The sequence below is a fragment of the Pristiophorus japonicus genome, chromosome 7 (assembly GCF_044704955.1).
Source record: "Pristiophorus japonicus isolate sPriJap1 chromosome 7, sPriJap1.hap1, whole genome shotgun sequence".
NCBI lineage: Eukaryota > Metazoa > Chordata > Chondrichthyes > Pristiophoridae > Pristiophorus > Pristiophorus japonicus.
Genome location: NC_091983.1, coordinates 150,571,692 through 150,591,882, shown reverse-complemented (window position 1 = coordinate 150,591,882; position 20,191 = coordinate 150,571,692). Strand labels below are relative to the sequence as shown.

The following is a 20,191-nucleotide window of genomic DNA, read 5'->3' as shown; positions in this document are numbered from 1 at the left end:
TTTTGACAATCAGACAGAAAATCGACAAACCACTGTGAAGTATAAGCAGCAAGAAAAACATCTAGAATAAACGGATGTCATGTTTTACTGTACTCCACACAGCACACTAACTGAGGTCATTAAGTTTTTATATCGGTTCATCATTACCTCTTGGCTTTTATATTCTGTACCTTTTGAGATAAAACCTAGAATCCCATTATCTATTCTTACAGCCTTATTGACCTGAGATGCTACTTTTAATGTTCTGGGAACTTGTATCCCCAAATTCCGCTGCTCTTCGACAGCACCAAGCTTACTTCCATTCGCAGTATAATTACTGCGATTGCTTGTTTACCAAAAATGCATCATCCCACACTTATTGACATTGAATTCCATCTGCCACTTTGTAGACTATTCACTCACTTTTGTAATATACCTTTGCAGCTTTCTTTGATCTTCTAAAGAATCAACTACACCTCCTATTTGGTAGCATCTGAAAATGTTGACATCAATTGCCTTTAGTCAAATTATTGATATACACAGTGAACAGAAGTGGCCACAGAGCCTATGGGACACTACTTCCAACCACTCTGAAAAACTGCCTTTTACTTGTTCACTCTGTTTTCTCCCTTCGAATACATTTTTTATCCAGTTTGCTATCCTCCCCAAATTCTATACGACATAATCTTCTCTAGTAATCTCCTAAAGTCTACGTACACAACCTCCACTGCATTTCCCCCATTTATCATGTCTGTTATCTCCTCAAAGAATTCTGAGGTTTGTCAAGTATAATCGTCCCTCTTGATATAGAAACATAGACATAGAAACATAGAAAATAGGTGCAGGAGTAGGCCATTCGGCCCTTCTAGCCTGCACCGCCATTCAATGAGTTCATGGCTGAACATTCAACTTCAGTACCCCATTCCTGCTTTCTCGCCATACCCCTTGATCCCCCTAGCAGTAAGGACCTCATCTAACTCCTTTTTGAATATATTTAGTGAATTGGCCTCAACAACTTTCTGTGGTAGAGAATTCCACAGGTTCACCACTCTCTGGGTGAAGAAGTTCCTCCGCATCTCGGTCCTAAATGGCTTACCCCTTATCCTTAGACTGTGACCTCTGGTTCTGGACTTCCCCAACATTGGGAACATTCTTCCTGCATCTAACCTGTCTAACCCCGTCAGAATTTTAAATGTTTCTATGAGGTCCCCTCTCATTCTTCTGAACTCCAGTGAATACAAGCCCAGTTGATCCAGTCTTTCTTGATAGGTCAGTCCCGCCATCCCGGGAATCAGTCTGGTGAACCTTCGCTGCACTCCCTCAATAGCAAGAATGTCCTTCCTCAGGTTAGGAGACCAAAACTGTACACAATACTCCAGGTGTGGCCTCACCAATGCCCTGTACAACTGTAGCAACACCTCCCTGCCCCTGTACTCAAATCCCCTTGCTATGAAGGCCAACATGCCATTTGCTTTCTTAACCGCCTGCTGCACCTGCATGCCAACCTTCAATGACTGATGTACCATGACACCCAGGTCTCTTTGCACCTCCCCTTTTCCTAATCTGTCACCATTCAGATAATAGTCTGTCTCTCTGTTTTTACCACCAAAGTGGATAACCTCACATTTATCCACATTATACTTCATCTGCCATGCATTTGCCCACTCACCTAACCTATCCAAGTCGCTCTGCAGCCTCACAGCATCCTCCTCGCAGCTCACACTGCCACCCAACTTAGTGTCATCCGCAAATTTGGAGATACTACATTTAATCCCCTCATCTAAATCATTAATGTACAGTGTAAACAGCTGGGGCCCCAGCACAGAACCTTGCGGTACCCCACTAGTCACTGCCTGCCATTCTGAAAAGTACCCATTTACTCCTACTCTTTGCTTCCTGTCTGACAACCAGTTCTCAATCCATGTCAGTACACTACCCCCAATCCCATGTGCTCTAACTTTGCACATCAATCTCTTGTGTGGGACCTTGTCGAACGCCTTCTGAAAGTCCAAATATACCACATCAACTGGTTCTCCCTTATCCACTCTACTGGAAACATCCTCAAAAAATTCCAGAAGATTTGTCAAGCATGATTTCCCTTTCACAAATCCATGCTGACTTGGACCTATCATGTCACCTCTTTCCAAATGCACTGCTATGACATCCTTAATAATTGATTCCATCATTTTACCCACTACCGATGTCAGGCTGACCGGTCTATAATTCCCTGTTTTCTCTCTCCCTCCTTTTTTAAAAAGTGGGGTTACATTGGCTACCCTCCACTCCATAGGAACTGATCCAGAGTCCATGGAATGTTGGAAAATGACTGTCAACGCATCCACTATTCCCAAGGCCACCTCCTTAAGTACTCTGGGATGCAGTCCATCAGGCCCTGGGGATTTATCGGCCTTCAATCCCATCAATTTCCCCAACACAATTTCCCGGCTAATAAGGATTTCCCTCAGTTCCTCCTCCTTACTAGACCCCCCGACCCCTTTTATAACCGGAAGGTTGTTCGTGTCCTCCTTCGTGAATACCGAACCAAAGTACTTGTTCAATTGGTCCGCCATTTCTTTGTTCCCCGTTATGACTTCCCCTGATTCTGACTGCAGGGGACCTACATCTGTGCTGGCTACTTCTAACTATTTTCACTTTATCTAGATGCACTGTAATTTCATCCTTAATTAAAGACTGTTCCCTCCCACCGATGTTAAGCTAATGACCTATCATTACCCAGATTAATTTTGTCTTCCTTTTTAAAATTGGAAACTACATTGGCCATCCTCCCGTCCTGTGGCATACATCTACACTCAATAGAGCCCTAAAATATAGGCCCTGAATTTATTGCAATGGCGATATTGCTGACAAACGCCACAAGTTAAACCATTAGTCTCCCTGATCCTCCAATGGTAAATTTATGTCACAATTTGCTGGAAAAGAATAATTAGCATACGCCGCAGCAAGCATAGCGGCAGGTTGGGAATGGCACAGCCAATGGATCGTGGGTTGAATTCCTTTCAATTGTTGAATTCTGCAGGGATTTCAACGTAATTTATTTCTCTATTTATTTATACCTGACAATAAATTACTGAAAAATATAATGAGGATTACATTTTGAATTATCTAATCTGGCAAACCCACACTGACAAAATGTGAGCTGTATCATTATGGCGAATATATAGTTTCCCTTTGGTTTCATGCATGTAATAAGCCACTGTATAAAAGGTTGAAGGTTAGGCAGCAGAATTAATTCTTTGCTTCTTTCCCCTCTTTCTTTCTCATTCCTTCTATCTTTATTGTGCTAAAATCAATATGCTGCCATTTAGTCCTGGTCTGATGCCTCAATTCATGTATTTTGTGTAACTTGGACAGGAAAATCTGTTTCCATTCCTATAGTGTATAGTCCTACTACAGAAATACAGTGAAATTAAAAGGTAATCATTTGTGACTGTGACAAAGGCTAACTATCTCTCCTCTTGAGTCCTTCTTGACTTGTCTGCAGCATTTGACACGGTTGACCACTCTATCTTTCTCAGATGCCTCTCCACTGTCGTCCAGCTGGATGGGACTGCACTTGCCTGGTTCCATTCTTATCTATCTAATCTTTGCCTGAGAATCACGTGCAACAGTTTCTCTTCCCGCCCCTGCATCATTACCTCTGGTGTCTCTCCTTAGGTCCCTCCGATTTCACATCTGCAAGTTGCCCCTTGGCAACACCATCCAAAAACACAGCGTCAGTTTCCACATGAACGCTGATGACACCTAGCTCTACCTCACGACCACTTTTCCTGATCCCTCCACAGTCTCTAAACTATCAGACTGCTTGTCCGACATCCAGTTCTGGATGAGCAGAAATGTTGTCGAATTGAATATTGGGAAGACTGAAGCCATTGTTTTCGGTCCCCACCACAAACTCCGTTTCCTAACCACTGACTCCATCCCTCTCCCCAACTTCAGCCTGAAGCTAAACCAGACTGTTCGCAATCTTGGTGTCATATTTGACCTTGAAATGAGCTTTCGACCACATATCTGCAGCATAACGAAGACCGCCTATTTCCACCTCCGTAACATCGCCTGTCTCCGCCCTTTCCTCAGTTCTTCTGCTGCTGAAGCCTTCATCCATGCCTTTGTTATCTCGAGACTTGACTATTCCAACACATTATTCCTGGCTGGCCTCCCACATTCTACCCTACGTAAACTAGAGATGATCCAAAACTCAGCAGCCGTATTCTAACGCGCACCAAGTCCCGCTCACCCATCACCTCTGTGCTCACTGACCTGCACTGGCTTCCGGTAAAGCAACGCCTCGATTTCAAAATTCTCAACCTTATTTTCAAACCCCTCCATGGCCTCACCCCTCCCTATCTCTGTAATCTCCTCCAGCCCTACAAGCCCCGAGTTTTCTGCACTCCTCTAATTCTGCCCTCTTGAGCATCCCTGATTATAATCGCTCAACAATTGCTGGCCGTGCCTTCTGTTGCCTAGGACCCATGTTCTGGAACACCTGCCTAAACTTCTCCACCTCTCTTTCCTCCTTAAAGACGCTCCTTAAAACATCTCTCTTTGACCAAGCTTTTGGTCACCTGCGCTAATTTCTACTTATGTGGCTCGTGTCAAATGTTTTATCTCATAATACTCCTGTGAAGTGCCTTGGGATGTTTCATTATGTTAAAGGCACTATATAAATACAAGTTGTTGTTGTTGTAAGATGAACTAGTAATAGATATTTATATTAGAAAGCCCTCCACACCATTCTTTGAGTTCTAAGTGGCAGTGGTGATCGCAGTGATGTTACTTCAGCATACACGCCACTGATTTCAAAGGAGGGATGGTGCTATGAAAATTAACTGTTCAACTTATCTGGAGCAGGAAACGGTTTTATGGTGCAAAGTTCCAGGAAATGATGGTGTGGTGTGAAGTCATGGTGTGGGACTTTTGCACCATAATACAACATAGATGAACCATTACAGTGGCACAAGTGATTCAACAAATTTTGGGCCATAATTTCTGATGTCTCTGTAATTTTCTCCCTCAACTGCCTCAGAATCTTTGGATGTATCTTTTCAGGCCCGGGGCTTTGCTTTCTTTTAGCTTAACGAACAAAATTACCTAAAATGTTCCTTTTTTCCCTATTGCATATCGTACTCTCAATTACTTCAAGATTGCCTCCTCATAAAAATGCATCTATTTAGTAAAGAGTAAAATGAAGTACTTATTAAATACTTCTGCTATTTTTTGATCATAATCTATAAGAGCTTCGGAGCAATAGTTATGTGTTCCATGACAACCCTAGAATCAACTGATGAGCCATTGATATCAACAACATTCCCTTTTAGTTTTTGGGCTCTCTGGGACTCCCTTTCAAAACAATATATGCCACAAACACTTGTTCAAAACAAACAAAAAACAAACATATTTAGCTTAGTTTTTTTCTTCAGTGCAATTGAAGTACCAATACATTAGCAAAACACAAAAAGTACAAACTTACCTTTGTCAGCTTCAAATGTTCCCCAAAGTACAAGTTTAAATTGCAGCACTGCTCCAGCTTTTGTTTCAGAGTAAGGCCGAAAGCATTTGACCACTTTATATTTGTTGTCCGATACCTGAGAGAAAGCACAAATTGACAATTATGAAGTGACAGCACTTGTTCAGACTAATGTACAGGAACTTATGAAAGTCACGCTATGGAGTTCAATAACATAACACATTGCATCACATCGAAGAACATAAGTGTTGTGTATCTGTAAAGCATGCCCTCCCATGTTCTGCCACCAGGTAGTGCATCCCCTGAAGTCCCAAGGGATCCCAGCATCCCTTGGGAGCACTGTATATAAGCCGGCCCCTAAGGCCTGTTCCTCACTCTGGAGTGTCTTAATAAAGACTGAAGTCACAGTTATTTTAACCTCCCTGTGTGCAGTCTCATCTGTGTTAGGAACACAATAACTGGCGACGAGTATACGAATCCAATGCAAAGATGCAGCAAACTGTGTGCATCCTGGAGAAGTTCTCGGAGGGTGAGGAGTGGGAAGCCTATGTCGAATGGCTAGACCAGTACTTTGTAGCCAATGCGCTGGACGGAGAAGGAAGCGCTGCAAAAAGGAGAGCGGTCCTCCTCATGGTCTGCGGGGCACCGACCTACAGCCTCATGAAGAATCTTCTGGCTCCGGTGAAACCCACAGATAAGGCGTATGAGGAGCTGTGTACACTGGTTCGGGAGCATTTTAACAGGAGGGAGAGCTTGCTGATGGCGAGGTATCGGTTCTACACGTGCCAACGATCTGAAAGTCAGGAAGTGGCGAGCTACGTCGCTGAGCTAAGGCGACTTGCAGGACAATGTGAGTTTGATGGCCACCTGGAGCAAATGCTCAGAGACTTTCTTGTACCGGGCATTGGCCACGAGACCATCCTACGAAAACTTTTGACTGTTGAGATACTGACCCTCAGTAAGGCCATTGCGCTAGCACAGGCGTTTATGTCCACCAGTGATAACACCAAACAAATCTCTCAGCACACAAGAGCTAGCAATGTTCATAAATTAACTGGAACTGTGATTGCGAGCAGAAATGTACAGGGCAAAAACCACGAGCATGCAACTGCCAGCAGGCCTCAGGTGACCCAGATGACTCAGACTCCACAACAAAGGATGAATGCAAGGCAATTCACACATTGTTGGCGTTGTGGAGGCTTCCATTCAGCCTATTCATGCCACTTCAAAGGGGATGTTTGCAAGAGCTGTGGAACAATGGGGCACCTCCAACAAGCTTGCAGATGAGCTGCAAGCTCTGCAAAACCTGTTAACCACCACGTGGCAGAGAAAGATTGGTCCATGGTGGATCAAAGCGATTTCAAGCCTCAGAGAGAGGAGGCAGATATGCTGAAGTACACTGGGTGCACACATTTTCGACAAAATGTCCACCTATAATGCTAAATGTAAAATTGAATGGCTTACCCGTAGCCATGGAACTGGACACTGGCGCTAGCCAATCCATCATGAGTAAAAAGATGTTTGAGAGACTGTGGTGCAACAAGGCACTCAGACCAGGCCTGAGCCCCATCCACACGAAACTGAGAACGTACACCAAAGAGTTTATCATTGTCCTGGGCACGATGCACGAACTGCCACTCTGGATTGTCCTGGGCGATGGTCCCACACAGCTTGGAAGGAGCTGGCTGGACAAAATCCGCTGGAACTGGGATGACATCCGAGCGCTATCACATGTCGATGAGGCCTCATGTACCCAGGTTCTTAACAAATTTCCTTCCCTTTTTGAGCCAGGCATTGGAAACTTTTCCAGGGCAAAGATGTGGATTCACTTGGTCCCAGAGGCACGACCCATTCACCACAAGGCGCGAGCGGTACCTCATATGATGAGGGAGAGAGTGGAAATCAAGCTGGACAGGCTGCAACACAAGGGCATCATCTCCCCAGTGGAATTTAGCGAGTGGGCCAGCCCGATTGTTCCAGTACTCAAAAGTGATGGCACGGTCAAGATTTGCGGCGATTATAAAGTAACTATTAATCATTTCTCGCTACAGGACCAATACCCGCTACCCAAGGCAGACGACCTATTTGCGACACTGGCAGGAGGCAAGACATTCACCAAGCTCGACCTGACTTCGGCCTACATGACGCAGGAGCTGGAGGAGTCTTCGAAGGGCCTCACCTGCATCAACACGGACAAGGGACTGTTCATCTACAACGGATGCCATGGGACTGTTCATCTACAGACTTGACCCTGGAAACAGCGGCTTTGATGGCCCAGACATTTATCTCAGAGGAGGAAGAGACCAGAATGATGTTTGACAAAAATCTTGGTTTAAATGCAGCAAATGGACAGGGAGTCCATAACGCGGCACAGAGTTCCCCAGGCAGACAGTGGCAATCGGACATGCCCGAGCATGTAGTCGAATCCAAAGGGGGAATTCAACAGAGACAATGGCTAGCTGAACGGCAATTCACGCCATCGCAAGGGACAATGCGACCAGTAATGGGGCCATCAACACCTGTTAATGGTGTGCTTAAAAACAGTTACACAGACAGTCAGAGATGATTGACTGGTAATGGGCCTTTTGTTTCCAACAACGGCTCATGTTGGAGGTGTGGAGGCAAACACACAGCCAGAGCTTGCATGTATCAGCAATACACCTGCAGAATTTTCAACGTCAGCGGTCACTTGGCGCGTATGTGCAGGAAGCCTGCAGCCAGGTTGATGTACGAGGACGGGAATGATGTAAGCCCTACGGGGACAAATGGACACTGGGGGAAATCGCTGGAAGCTGAAGTTCAGTGAGTTCATATACAGTTCATACACCAGGACGCCACCGATAATGATGAAAGTGCTCCTCAATGGCATCCCACTATCAATGGAGCTAGACACAGGGGCCAGCCAGTCCCTGATGAGTATCAAACAGTTCGACAACTTGTGGGCGTCCAAGGCCAGGAGGCCAAAATTATTGCCAATTGACGCACAGCTACGGACATATACAAAGGAGATCATTCCGGTGCTAGGCAGCGCTACGGTAGTTGTGACCCACAAAGATTCGGAGAATAGGTTGCCACTCTGGATTGTTCCGGGGGACGGTCCTGCACTACTGGGGAGGAGCTGGCTGGCTGTCATGAACTGGAAATGGGGTGCTGTCAATGCAATTTCCTCTGTGGAGCGAATATCATGCTCACAGGTCCTGGACACTATTTCAGCCCGGCATTGGCACTTTCATGGGGACCAAGGTAGTGATTCACATAAACCCGGACGCCAGGCCAGTACACCACAAGGCCAGAGCAGTGCCGTACGTGATGCCGGAAAAGATAGAAAGCGAATTGGACCGCCTGCTGAGGGAAGGGATCATCTCGCCAGTTGAATTCAGTGACTGGGTGAGCCCGATTGTGCCGGTGCTCAAGGCAGATGGGTCGGTCAGGATATGTGGTGATTACAAGGCCACCATCAATCGGGTGTCACTCCAAGACCAGTACCAGCTACCGAGAGCAGAGGACCTCTTCGCTACGCTATCCGGTGGCAAACTTTTTTCAAAATTGGACCTGACCTCAGCTGACATGACCCAGGAGCTGGCGAGTGAGTTAAAGAAGCTGACCACCTTCACGACACACAAGGGGTTGTTTGAGTACAACAGATGTCTGTTTGGGATTCGCTCGGCTGCCGCGATCTTTCAATGCAATATGGAAAGCCTCCTCAAGTCGATTCCAAGGACAGTGGTTTTTCAAGACGACATCCTCATCACAGGTTGTGATACTGAAGAACACCTCCGCAACCTGGAGGAGGTGCTACGCAGACTGGACCGGGTAGGTCTGCGACTGAAAAAGGTGAAGTGCGTCTTCCTAGCTCCAGAGGTAGAATTCCTGGGGATGAGGGTAGCAGCAGACGGGATCAGACCTACTGCGCCCAAAACAGAAGCGATCCAGAGAGCACCCAGACCCCGTAACACGATGGAGCTGCGTTCGTTCCTCGGGCTCCTGAACTATTTTGGTAACTTTCTTCCCAAATTGAGCATGCTGTTAGAGCCGCTACACGTGCGCCTACGCAAAGGTCGTGAATGGGTCTGGGGGGACAGCCAGGAAAGGGCTTTTCATAGAGCACGCAATTTGTTATGTTCCAACAATCTGTTAACGCTATATGACCCATGTAAGAAACTTGTTTTAACATGCGACGCGTCATCCTATGGGGTCGGGTGTGTGTTGCAGCATGTTAATGCCAAGGGTCAGTTACAGCCGGTAGCCTATGCCTCCAGATGTCTGTCCCAGGCAGAACGGGGGTACAGGATGGTAGAAAAGGAAGCGCTTGCGTGTGTATATGCTGTAAAAAAAAATGCATCAGTACCTGTTTGGCAGGAAATTTGAGCTGGAGACAGATCACAAACCCCTAACGTCCCTTTTGGCCAACAACAGGGCCATAAATGCAAATGCATCGGCCCGCATGCAGAGGTGGGCACTCACGCTAGCCGCCAATGACTACACAATTCGGCACAGACCGGGCACTGAAAACTGCGCCGATGCACTCAGCAGGCTCCTACTAGCCACCACCGAGGGGGCAACCGAGCATGCTGCTGAGATGGTCTTGGCTGTGGAAGCTTTCAAAAGCGAAGGCTCACCCGTGACAGCCCGTCAGATCAAAGTCTGGACAAATAGAGACCCGCTACTGTCTATAGTCAAGAAATGGGGACTGGGCAGCTACATATGGGGCATGCCCTGAGGAATTCAAAACACTTCACAGGCGCAAGGATGAACTCTCGATTCAGGCCGATTGCCTACTATGGGGAAACTGAGTAGTCATGCCCCAGATGGGCAGAGAGATGTTCATCAGAGAACTCCACAATGAGCACCCGGGCATTGTCATGATGAAGGCAATTGCCAGGTCACACGTTTGGTGGCCAGGGATAGATGCAGATCTGGAACTTTGTGTTCGCAGGTGCAACACATGCACCGAGCTGGGCAATGCGCCCAGGGAAGCCCCCCTTAGCCCCTGGTCCTGGCCCGCCAAACCATGGTCACGCATCCATGTTGTCTACGCAGGTCCTTTAATGGGAAAAATGTTTTTGGTTGTGGTAGACGCCTACTCCAAATGAATCGAGTGTGACATTCTCAATTCAAGCACATCCTCGGCCATGGTAGAAAGTCCAAAGGCAATGTTCACCTGACATCTTGGTCAGTGACAATGGCCCATGCTTTACAAGCACTGAATTCCAGGACTTCATGGCAGGCAATGGTATCAACCATGTCAGAACGGCACCGTTCAAGCCGGCCTCAAACGGCCAGGCGGAACGAGCAGTGCAGATAATCAAGCAGGGGATGCTCAGAATCCAAGGAGGTTCCCTTCAAAGCCGCATATCACGCCTCCTGTTGGCCAATAGATCCCGACCACACTCGCTCACAGGGGTCCCACCCGCAGAGCTGCTAATGAAAAGGACGCTCAAAACCAGGTTATCCCTTATATACCCCACCATGAAAGAAATTGTTGAGAGCAGGCGTCAGTCACAATGTGACTACCATGACGGGAATGCGAGAGCGCGATGTATTGATGTCAATGACCCTGTCTTTTTTCTCAACTACGCTGCAGGGCTTAAATGGCACGCAGGCACTGTGCTTGACAAAGAGGTGAATAGGATTCTGGTAGTTAAACTTACCAGTGGACAAATCTGCCACAAACACATGGATCAAACAAAAAGGAGGTTCAGCAACCCCATAGAAGAAGCAGAGGAAGAACATGATATAGAGTTCACTCCTCCACAAGCGACCGAACACCAGAACCAAGTGGAGGAGAGCCCAGTCACTGTGGGCAGTCCGGACAGGTCTGAGGCACCGCAAACACCAGACACTCAAGCCAGCATGCAACAACCGGAGCCCCAACTCAGGCGCTCTACAAGGGAGCGTAAACCACCAGAGAGACTTAACCTGTGATCCCAATAAGACTTTGGTGGGGAGGTGATGTCATGTATTTAACTGTCATTGTAACCCATGTATAAACTAACTAGTTGTACACTGTGAGAACATTGACCACTAGGTGGTGAACTTGTGGGAGACACTCCTAACCTGGTCTTTCAGGTATAAAAGGGGAAGCTCCACCACCTTCATCACTTCAGTGCTGTAATAAAAGTTGCTGGTCACAGAGTGACCTTCTCTCAAGCAAGGGCCTCGTGTGCATTTGTACTGTATAGTAAGGACATATCAGTGTGTGTTCGGGGTAAAGAAAATGCATCAGTACCTGTTTGGTCTCAAATTTGAGCTGGAAACCGATCACAAGCCCCTCATATCCGTGTTCGCTGAAAACAAGGGGATAAATACTAATGCCTCAGCCCGCACACAAAGGCGGGCTGAGGCATTAGTATACCATCCGCCATAGGCCAGGTATCAAGAACTGTGCGGATGCTCTCAGTCGGCTAGTATTGCCCACCACGGGGGTGGAAATGACGCAGCCTGCAAACTTGTTGATGGTGGCGCAGCCCGCAGACTTGATAATGGTCATGGAAGCGTTTGAAAATTATAAATCACCTGTCACGGCCTGCCAGATTAGGACTTGGACCAGCCAAGATCCTCTGCTGTCCCTAGTAAAAAAAACTGTGTACTACATGGGAGCTGGGCCAGCATCCCCATTTAAATGCAAGAGCTAATTAAGCCGTTCCAGCGGCGAAAGGACGAGCTGTCCATTCAGGCAGACTGCCTGTTGTGGGGTAACCAAAAAGGGCAGGGAGTCGTTCATCTCAGATCTCCACAGCACACACCTGGGTATAGTAATGATGAAAGTGATAGCCAGATCCCACGTGTGGTGGCCCGGTATCGACTCTGACTTAGAGTCCTGTGTACGGCAATGCAGCGTGTGTGCTCAGTTGAGCAACGTGCCCAGAGAGGCACCACTAAGTTTGTGGTCCTGGCCCTCCAGACCATGGTCAAGAATCCATCTCGACTTTGTGGGCCCGTTTCTCAGTAAAATGTTCCTGGTGGTGGATGCTTTTTCAAAATGGATTGAATGTGAAATAATGCCGGGAAGCACCACTGAAAGCCTGAGGGCTATGTTTGCCTGACATACTGTTCAGTGACAACGGGCCATGTTTCACCAGTGCCGAATTGAAAGAATTCATGACACGCAATGGGATCAAACATGTCACCTCGGCTCTGTTTAAACCAGCCTTCAATGGGCAGGCAGAGCGGGCAGTACAAACCATCAAACAGAGCCTTAAACGAGTCACAGAAGGCTCACTCCAAACCCACCTGTCCCGAGTACTGCTCAGCTAACGCACGAGACCCCACTCGCTCACAGGGGTGTCCCCGGCTGAGCTACTCATGAAAAGGACACTTAAAACCAGACTCTCGCTGGTTCACCCCAACCTGCATGATCAGGTAGAGAGCAGGCGGCAGCAACAAAATGTAAACGATGGTCGCGCCACTGTGTCACGGGAAATTGATCTGAATGACCCTGTGTATGTGCTAAACTATGGACATGGTCCCAAGTGGATCGCGGGCACGGTGATAGCTAAAGAAGGGAGTATGGTGTTTGTAGTCAAACTAGACAATGGACACATTTGCAGAAAGCACCTGGACCAAACGAGGCTGCGGTTCATAGACTGCCCTGAACAACCCACAGCAGATGCCAACTTTTTCGAGCCTACAACACACACCCAAAGGATCAACGACACCACCCCGGACTAGGAAATCGGACCCACCATTCTCAACAGCACAGCAAGGCCAGGTTCACCCAGCAGCCCTGCAGGGCCAACAACATGCCAGCCCAGCGAGGGCACAGCCAACACAGCAGAACAGACATTTGTACCAAGGCGGTCCACTAGGTAAAGAAAGGCTCCCGACCGCCTCACCTTGTAAATAGTTTTCACTTCGATTTTGGGGGGAGTGATGTTGTGTATCTGTAAAGCATGCACTCCCATGTTCCGCCCCAGGGAGCTCATCCCCTGAAGTCCCAAGAGATCCCAGCATCCCTTGGTAGCACTGTATATAAGCCGGCCCCTAAGGCCTGTTCCTCACTCTGGAGTGTCTTAATAAAGACTGAGGTCACTGTTACTGTAACCTCCCTGTACGCAGTCTCATCTGTGTCAGGTGCACAATAATAAGAACATAAGAAATAGGAGCAGCAGTAGGCTATTTGGCCCCTAGAGCCTGCTCTGCCATTCAATAAGATCATGGCTGATCTGATCTTGGGCTCAGCTCCACTTCCCTGCCTGCTCCTAATAACTCCCTTATCTTTCAAAAATCTGTCTATCTCAACCTTAAGTATATTCAATGACCCAGCCTCCACACCTCTCTGGGGCAGAGAATTCCACAGATTTATAACCCTCCAAAAGAAGAAATTCCTCTTCATCTCAGTTCTAAATGGGCAACCCTTATTCTTAAACTATGCTCCCTAATTCTAGATTCCCCCACAAGTGGAAATATCCTCTCTGAATCTACATTGTCGACCCCCCTCAGTATCTTATATGTTTCAATAAGTTCACCTCTCATTCTTCTAAACTCCAATGGGTATAGGCCCAACTTGCTCAACCATTCTTCATAAGTCAACCTCTTCATCTCAGGAATCAACCTAGTGAACCTTCTCTGAACAGCCTCCAATGCAAGTATAGAAACATAGAAACATAGAAATTAGGTGCAGGAATAGGCCATTCATCCCTTCGAGCCTTCACCACCATTCAATAAGATCATGGCTGATCATTCAACCTCAGTACCCCTTTCTTGCTTTCTCTCCATACGCCTTGATATCTTTAGCCATAAAGGCCATATCTAACTCCCTTTTGAATATATCTAACGAATTGGCCTCAACAACTTTCTGCAGTAAAGAATTCCACAGGTTAACAATTCTCTGAGTGAAGAAGTTTCTCCTCATTTCAGTCCTAAATGGCTTACCCCTTAACCTTAGACTGTGACCCCTGGTTCTGGACTGGAGGGTAGCTAATGTAACACCACTTTTTAAGAAAGGAGGGAGAGAGCAAACCGGTAATTATAGACCAATTAGCCTGACATCAGTAGTGGGGAAAATGTTGGAATCAATTATTAAAGATGAAATAGCAGCAAATTTGGAAAGCAGTAACAGGATCGGTCCAAGTCAGCATGGATTTATGAAAGGGAAATCCTGCTTGACAAATCTTCTAGAATTTTTTGAGGATGTACCTGGTAGAGTGGACAAGGGAGAACCAGTGGATGTGGTGTATTTGGACTTTCAAAAGCCTTTTGACAAGGTCCCACACAAGAGATTGGTGTGCAAAATTAAAGCACATGGTATTGGGGGTAATGTACTGACGTGGATAGAGAACTGGTTGGCAGACAGGAAGCAGAGAATCGGGATAAACGGGTCCTTTTCAGAATGGCAGGCAGTAACTAGTGGGGTGCCGCAGGGCTCAGTGCTGTGACCCCAGCTATTTACAATAAACATTAATGATTTGGATGAGGGAATTGAGTGTAATATCTCCAAGTTTGCAGATGACACTAAGCTGGGTGGCGGTGTGAGCTGTGAGGAGGATGCTAAAAGGCTGCAGGGCGACTTGGACAGGTTAGGTGAGTGGGCAAATGCATGGCAGATGCAGTATAATGTGGATAAATGTGAGGTTATCCACTTTTGTGGCAAAAACACGAAGGCAGAATATTATCTGAATGGCAGCAGATTAGGAAAAGGAGAGGTGCAGCGAGACATGGGTGCCATGGTACATCAGTCATTGAAAGTTGGCATGCAGGTTCAGCAGGCGGTGAAGAAGGCAAATTATATGTTGGCCTTCATAGCTAGGGATTTGAGTATAGGAGCAGGGAGATCTTACTGCAGTTGTACAGGGCCTTGGTGAGGCCTCACCTGGAATATTGTGTTCAGTTTTGGTCTCCTAATCTGAGGAAGGACGTTCTTGCTAGAGGGAGTGCAGCAAAGGTTCACCAGACTGATTCCCGGGATGGCAGGACTGACACATGAGGAGAGACTGGATCTACTGGGCCTGTATTCACTGGAGTTTAGAAGGATGAGAGGGGATCTCATAGAAACATATAAAATTCTGACAGGACTGGACAGGTTAGATGCAGGAAGAATGTTCCCGATGTTGGAGAAGTCCAGAACCAGGGGACATAGTCTAAGGATAAGGGCTAAGCCATTTAGGACTGAGATGAGGAGAAACTTCTTCACACAGAGAGTTGTTAACCTGTGAAATTCCCTACCGCAGAGAGTTGTTGAGGCCAGTTCATTGAATATATTCAAGGGGGAGTTAGATATGGACCTTACGGCTAAAGGGATCAAGGGGTATGGAGAGAATGCAGGAAAGGGGTACTGAGGTGAATGATCAACCATGATCTTATTGAATGGTGGTGCAGGCTTGAAGGTCTGAATGGCCTACTCCTGCACCTATTTTCTATGTTTCTATGTTTCTATGGACTTCCCCAGCATCGGGAACATTCTTCTTGCCTCTAACCTGTCCAATCCTGTCAGCATTTTATGTTTCTATGAGATCCCCTCTCATTCTTTTAAACTCCAGTGAATACAAGCCTAATCGATCCAGTCTTTCTTCATATGTGAGTCCTACCATCCCGGGAATCAGTCTGGTGAACCTTCGCTGCACTCCCACAATAGCAAGAACATCCTCCCTCAGATTAGGAGACCAAAACTGAACACAATATTAAAGGTGTGGCCTTATCAAGGCCCTGTACAACTGCAGTAAGACCTCCCTCTCCTAGACTTAAATCCTTTAGCTATGAAGGCCAACATACCATTTGCCTTCTTCATTGTCTGCTGTACCTGCTTGCCAACTTTCAATGACTGATGTACCATGACACCCAGGTCTCGTTGCACCTCCCCTTTTCCTAATCTATCACCATTCAGATAATATTCTGCCTTCTTGTTATATCCCTCCTTAAATTAGGAGCCCAAAACTGTACGCTGTACTCTAGGTATGGTCTTACCAATACTCTGTACAGTTGCAGCAGCACATCCCTGCTTTTATATTCCATTCCACTTGCAATAAAGGCCAACATTCCATTTGCCTTCCTGATTACTTGCTGTACCTGCATACTAATTTTTTGTGTTTCATGCACAAGGACCCCCAGGTCCCTCTGTAATGTAGCATTTTGTAATCTCTCTCCATTTAAATAATAATTTGCTTTTTTATTTTTCCTGGGAAAGTGGATAACCTCATACTTTCCCACATTATACTTCATCTGCCAAATGTTTGCCCACTCACTTAGCCTGTCTATATCCGTTTGAAAATTCTTTGTGTCCTCCTCATAGCTTGCTTTCCCACCCACCTTTATATCATCAAAAAACTTGGCTACATTACACTTGGTCCCTTCATCCAATCATTAATATAGATTGTAAATAGTTGAGACCCCAGCACTGATCCCTGTGGCACCCCACTAGTTACCGTTTGCCAACCGGAAAATGACCCATTTATCCCGACACTTTGTTTTCTGTTAGCTAGGCAGTCCGCTATCCATGCTAATATATTACCCCCAACCCTGTGAGCTTTTATCATGTGCAGAACCTTTTATGTGGCACCTTATCGAATGTCTTCTGGAAATCCAAATACACCACATCCACTGGTTTACCTTTATCACCCTGATCGTTACATCCTCAAAGAACTCCAGCAAATTTGTTAAACATGATTTCCCTTTCATTAAACCATGCTCACTCTGCTTGACTGTATTATGCTTTTCCAAATGTCCTGCGACTGCCTCCTTAATATTGGACTCCAAAATTTTCCAATAACAGATGTTAGGCTAACTGGTCTATAGTTTCCTGTTTTTTGTCTGCCTCCTTTTTTAAATAGGCATGTTACATTTGCGGTTTTCCAATCTGCTGGGACCTCTCCAGAATCCAGGGAACTTTGGTAGATTACAACCAATGCATCCATTATCTGCAGCCACATCTTTTAAGATCCTGGGATGCAAGCCATCGGGTGCAGGGGACTTGTCCATCTTTAGTACCATTCAACCATGGTATGATCACTCTTTCCTAGAGGATCCTTTACTATATCATTTATTAATCCTGTCTCATTACACAGTACCAGATCTAGGATAGCCTGCTCCCTGGCTGGTTCCACAACATATTGTTCAAGGAAACCATCCCGGATAAAATCTATGAACTCTTCCTCAATATTACCTTGGCCAATTTGATTTGTCCAATCAATATGAAAATTAAAATCACCCATGATTATTCTCACAAGCCTCCATTATCTCCTGATTTATACTCCCTCCAACAGTGTAGCTACTATTAGGGGGCCTATAGACTACGCCCACCAGTGACTTTTTCCCCTTATTATTTCTTATCTCCACCCAAACTGATTCTACATAAGAACATAAGAACATAAGAAATAGGAACAGGAGTAGGCCATACGGCCCCTCGAGTCTGCTCCGCCATTCAATAAGTTCATGGCTGATCTGATCATGGACTCAGCTCCACTTCCCTGCCCGCTCCCCAAAACCCCTTATCGTTTAAGAAACTGTCTATTTCTGTCAAATTTATTCAATGTCCCAGCTTCCACAGCTCTCTAAGGCAGTGAATTCCACAGATTTACAATCCTCTAAGAGAAGAAATTTCTCCTCATCTGTTTGAAATGGGCGGCTCCTTATTCTAAGATCATGCTCTCTAGTTCTAGTCTCCCCCATCAGTGGAAACATCCTCTCTGCATCCATCTTGTCAAGCCCCCTCATAATCTTATACATTTCGATAAGATCACCTCTCATTCTTCTGAATTCCAATGAGTTGAGGCCCAACCTACTCAACCTTTCCTCATATGTCAACCTCCTCATCCCCGGAATCAACCTTGTGAACCTTCTCTGAACTGCCTCCAAAGCAATATATCCTTTCGTAAATATGGAAACCAAAACTGCACACAGTATTCCAGGTGTGGCCTCACCAGTACCTTATATAGCTGTAGCAAGACTTCCCTACTTTTAGACTCCATCCGCTTTGCAATAAAGGCCAAGATATCAGTGGCCTTCCTGATCACTTGCTGTATCTGCATACTATCCTTTTGTGTTTCATGCACAAGTACCCCCAGGTCCCGCTGTACTGCGGCACTTTGCAAATTTGGCTACGTTACACTCAGTCCCTTCTTCCAAGTTGTTAATATAGATTGTAAATAGTTGGGGTCTTGATCTTCTGAGCCAATATCATTTATCACTACTGCACTGATCTCATCCTTTATTAACAGAGCTACCCCACCTCCTTTTCTCTTCTGTCTATCCTTCCGACTTGTCAAGTACACCTGAATATTCATTTCCTAGCTTTGGTCAACTTGCAACCACATCTCTGTAATGGCTATTAAATCATATCCATTTATATTCTATTTGTGCCGTCAACTTATCTATCTTTTTACGAATGCTGTGTGCATTCAGATAAAGAGTTTTTAATTTTGTCTTCTTGCCATTTTTCCCTGCTTTGACCCACTTTCTGATACACCCTTATTTTTATACATTTTGCCCCTTCCTGTTATACTCTGGTTATCATTTCCCTCATTGCTCCCCTGCTCTATTGCCTTCTCCTTTCTCTTTGACTTTTTGCATTTTTGCTCACCTGAACCCTCCTCCCACTATTTAGTTTAAAGCCCTCTCTACTGCCCTAATTATTTGATTCGCCAGGACTCTAGTCCCAGCATGGTTCAAGTACACCAGAAGCGTTACTAAAGCAGACATCAACACAGACAGTGAAGCACTTATACCTATATATGGTACTGTGTCATCATCGTGTGAAAACACAGTTGGTACTGAGTATTTCTATTGGTTAAAGTCACAGAGTCCCGTTCTGGGATACAGCCATAACAGAACCAGCGTACCAGTGCAGGAGCAAATGCGTTCCGATATCAATGAGTCAGTCTTTAAAGTAGAAAGGTACATCAGTCATAACTCTATGTGCTGCTGGATCGAATGGACAATTTTGTTCACGTGCACTTTGGGATGAAAGCCTTACCTGCAAGGAGAATGCATTCAGAAACTTGGCCCCATAGCACTATGCCCATATGGCATTGGACCACTGTGACATGAGAATTCACTTGACTTAGAGGATACAGTCCTTCCGTCATTCAAGAAAAATTAGAGATCTCTACTCAAGCCTGGGAAAAGCCAGTAATCAAAAAATGAATAGCTGTTGTTATTTTGACAGCCAGAGGTAGAGTGGGTGATATCCATAATGAATGATGATCCCTTTAAATTAGTTTCCAGGATTACAAGCATCTTGAGCAATTCCTGCATAGTTGAAAACCTTCGCTTGTGGAACGAACACTGGCTCTTTGGACTCAGATCGTGCTAGTTGGGTTGCGGCAGAGGCAAAAACAGCTAATATAATAACATAAGAAATAGGAGCAGGAGTAGGCCATATGGCCCACTGAGCCTGCTCCGCCATTCAATAAGGTCATGGCTGATCTGATCTTGGCTTCAACTCCAGTTTCCTGCCTGTTCCCCATAACCCTCGACTCCCCTATAGTTCAAGAATCTGTCTATCTCAGCCTTGAATATACTCAATGATCCAACCTCCACAGCTCTCTGGGGTAGAGAATTCCAAAGATTCACGACCCGCTGAGGGAAGAAATTCCTCCTCATTTCCTTAAATGGGCGACCCCTTATTCTGAAACTATTCTGAAACTAGGAGCTAACTTAAAAAGTAGGACCTCAAAAGTAGTAATCTCGGGATTGCTACCAGTGCCACATGCTAGTCAGAGTAGGAATCGCAGGATAGCGCAGATGAATACATGGCTTGAGCAGTGGTGCAGCAGGGAGGGATTCAAATTCCTG

At 45.9% G+C, this 20,191-nt stretch overlaps 1 protein-coding gene across 1 annotated transcript in view; it reads right to left on the bottom strand.

The window, feature by feature from the left end:
- Positions 1 to 20,191, bottom strand: part of LOC139266641 (PC3-like endoprotease variant B) — a gene marked incomplete at its 3' end in the record, with an annotated part of 827,273 nt that overhangs the window by 10,256 nt on the left and 796,826 nt on the right. The window contains exon 12 of the mRNA XM_070884230.1: positions 5,468 to 5,582. Within this exon, the coding sequence (XP_070740331.1) occupies positions 5,468 to 5,582 (115 nt within the window). The remainder of the gene's footprint in view (positions 1 to 5,467; positions 5,583 to 20,191) is intronic.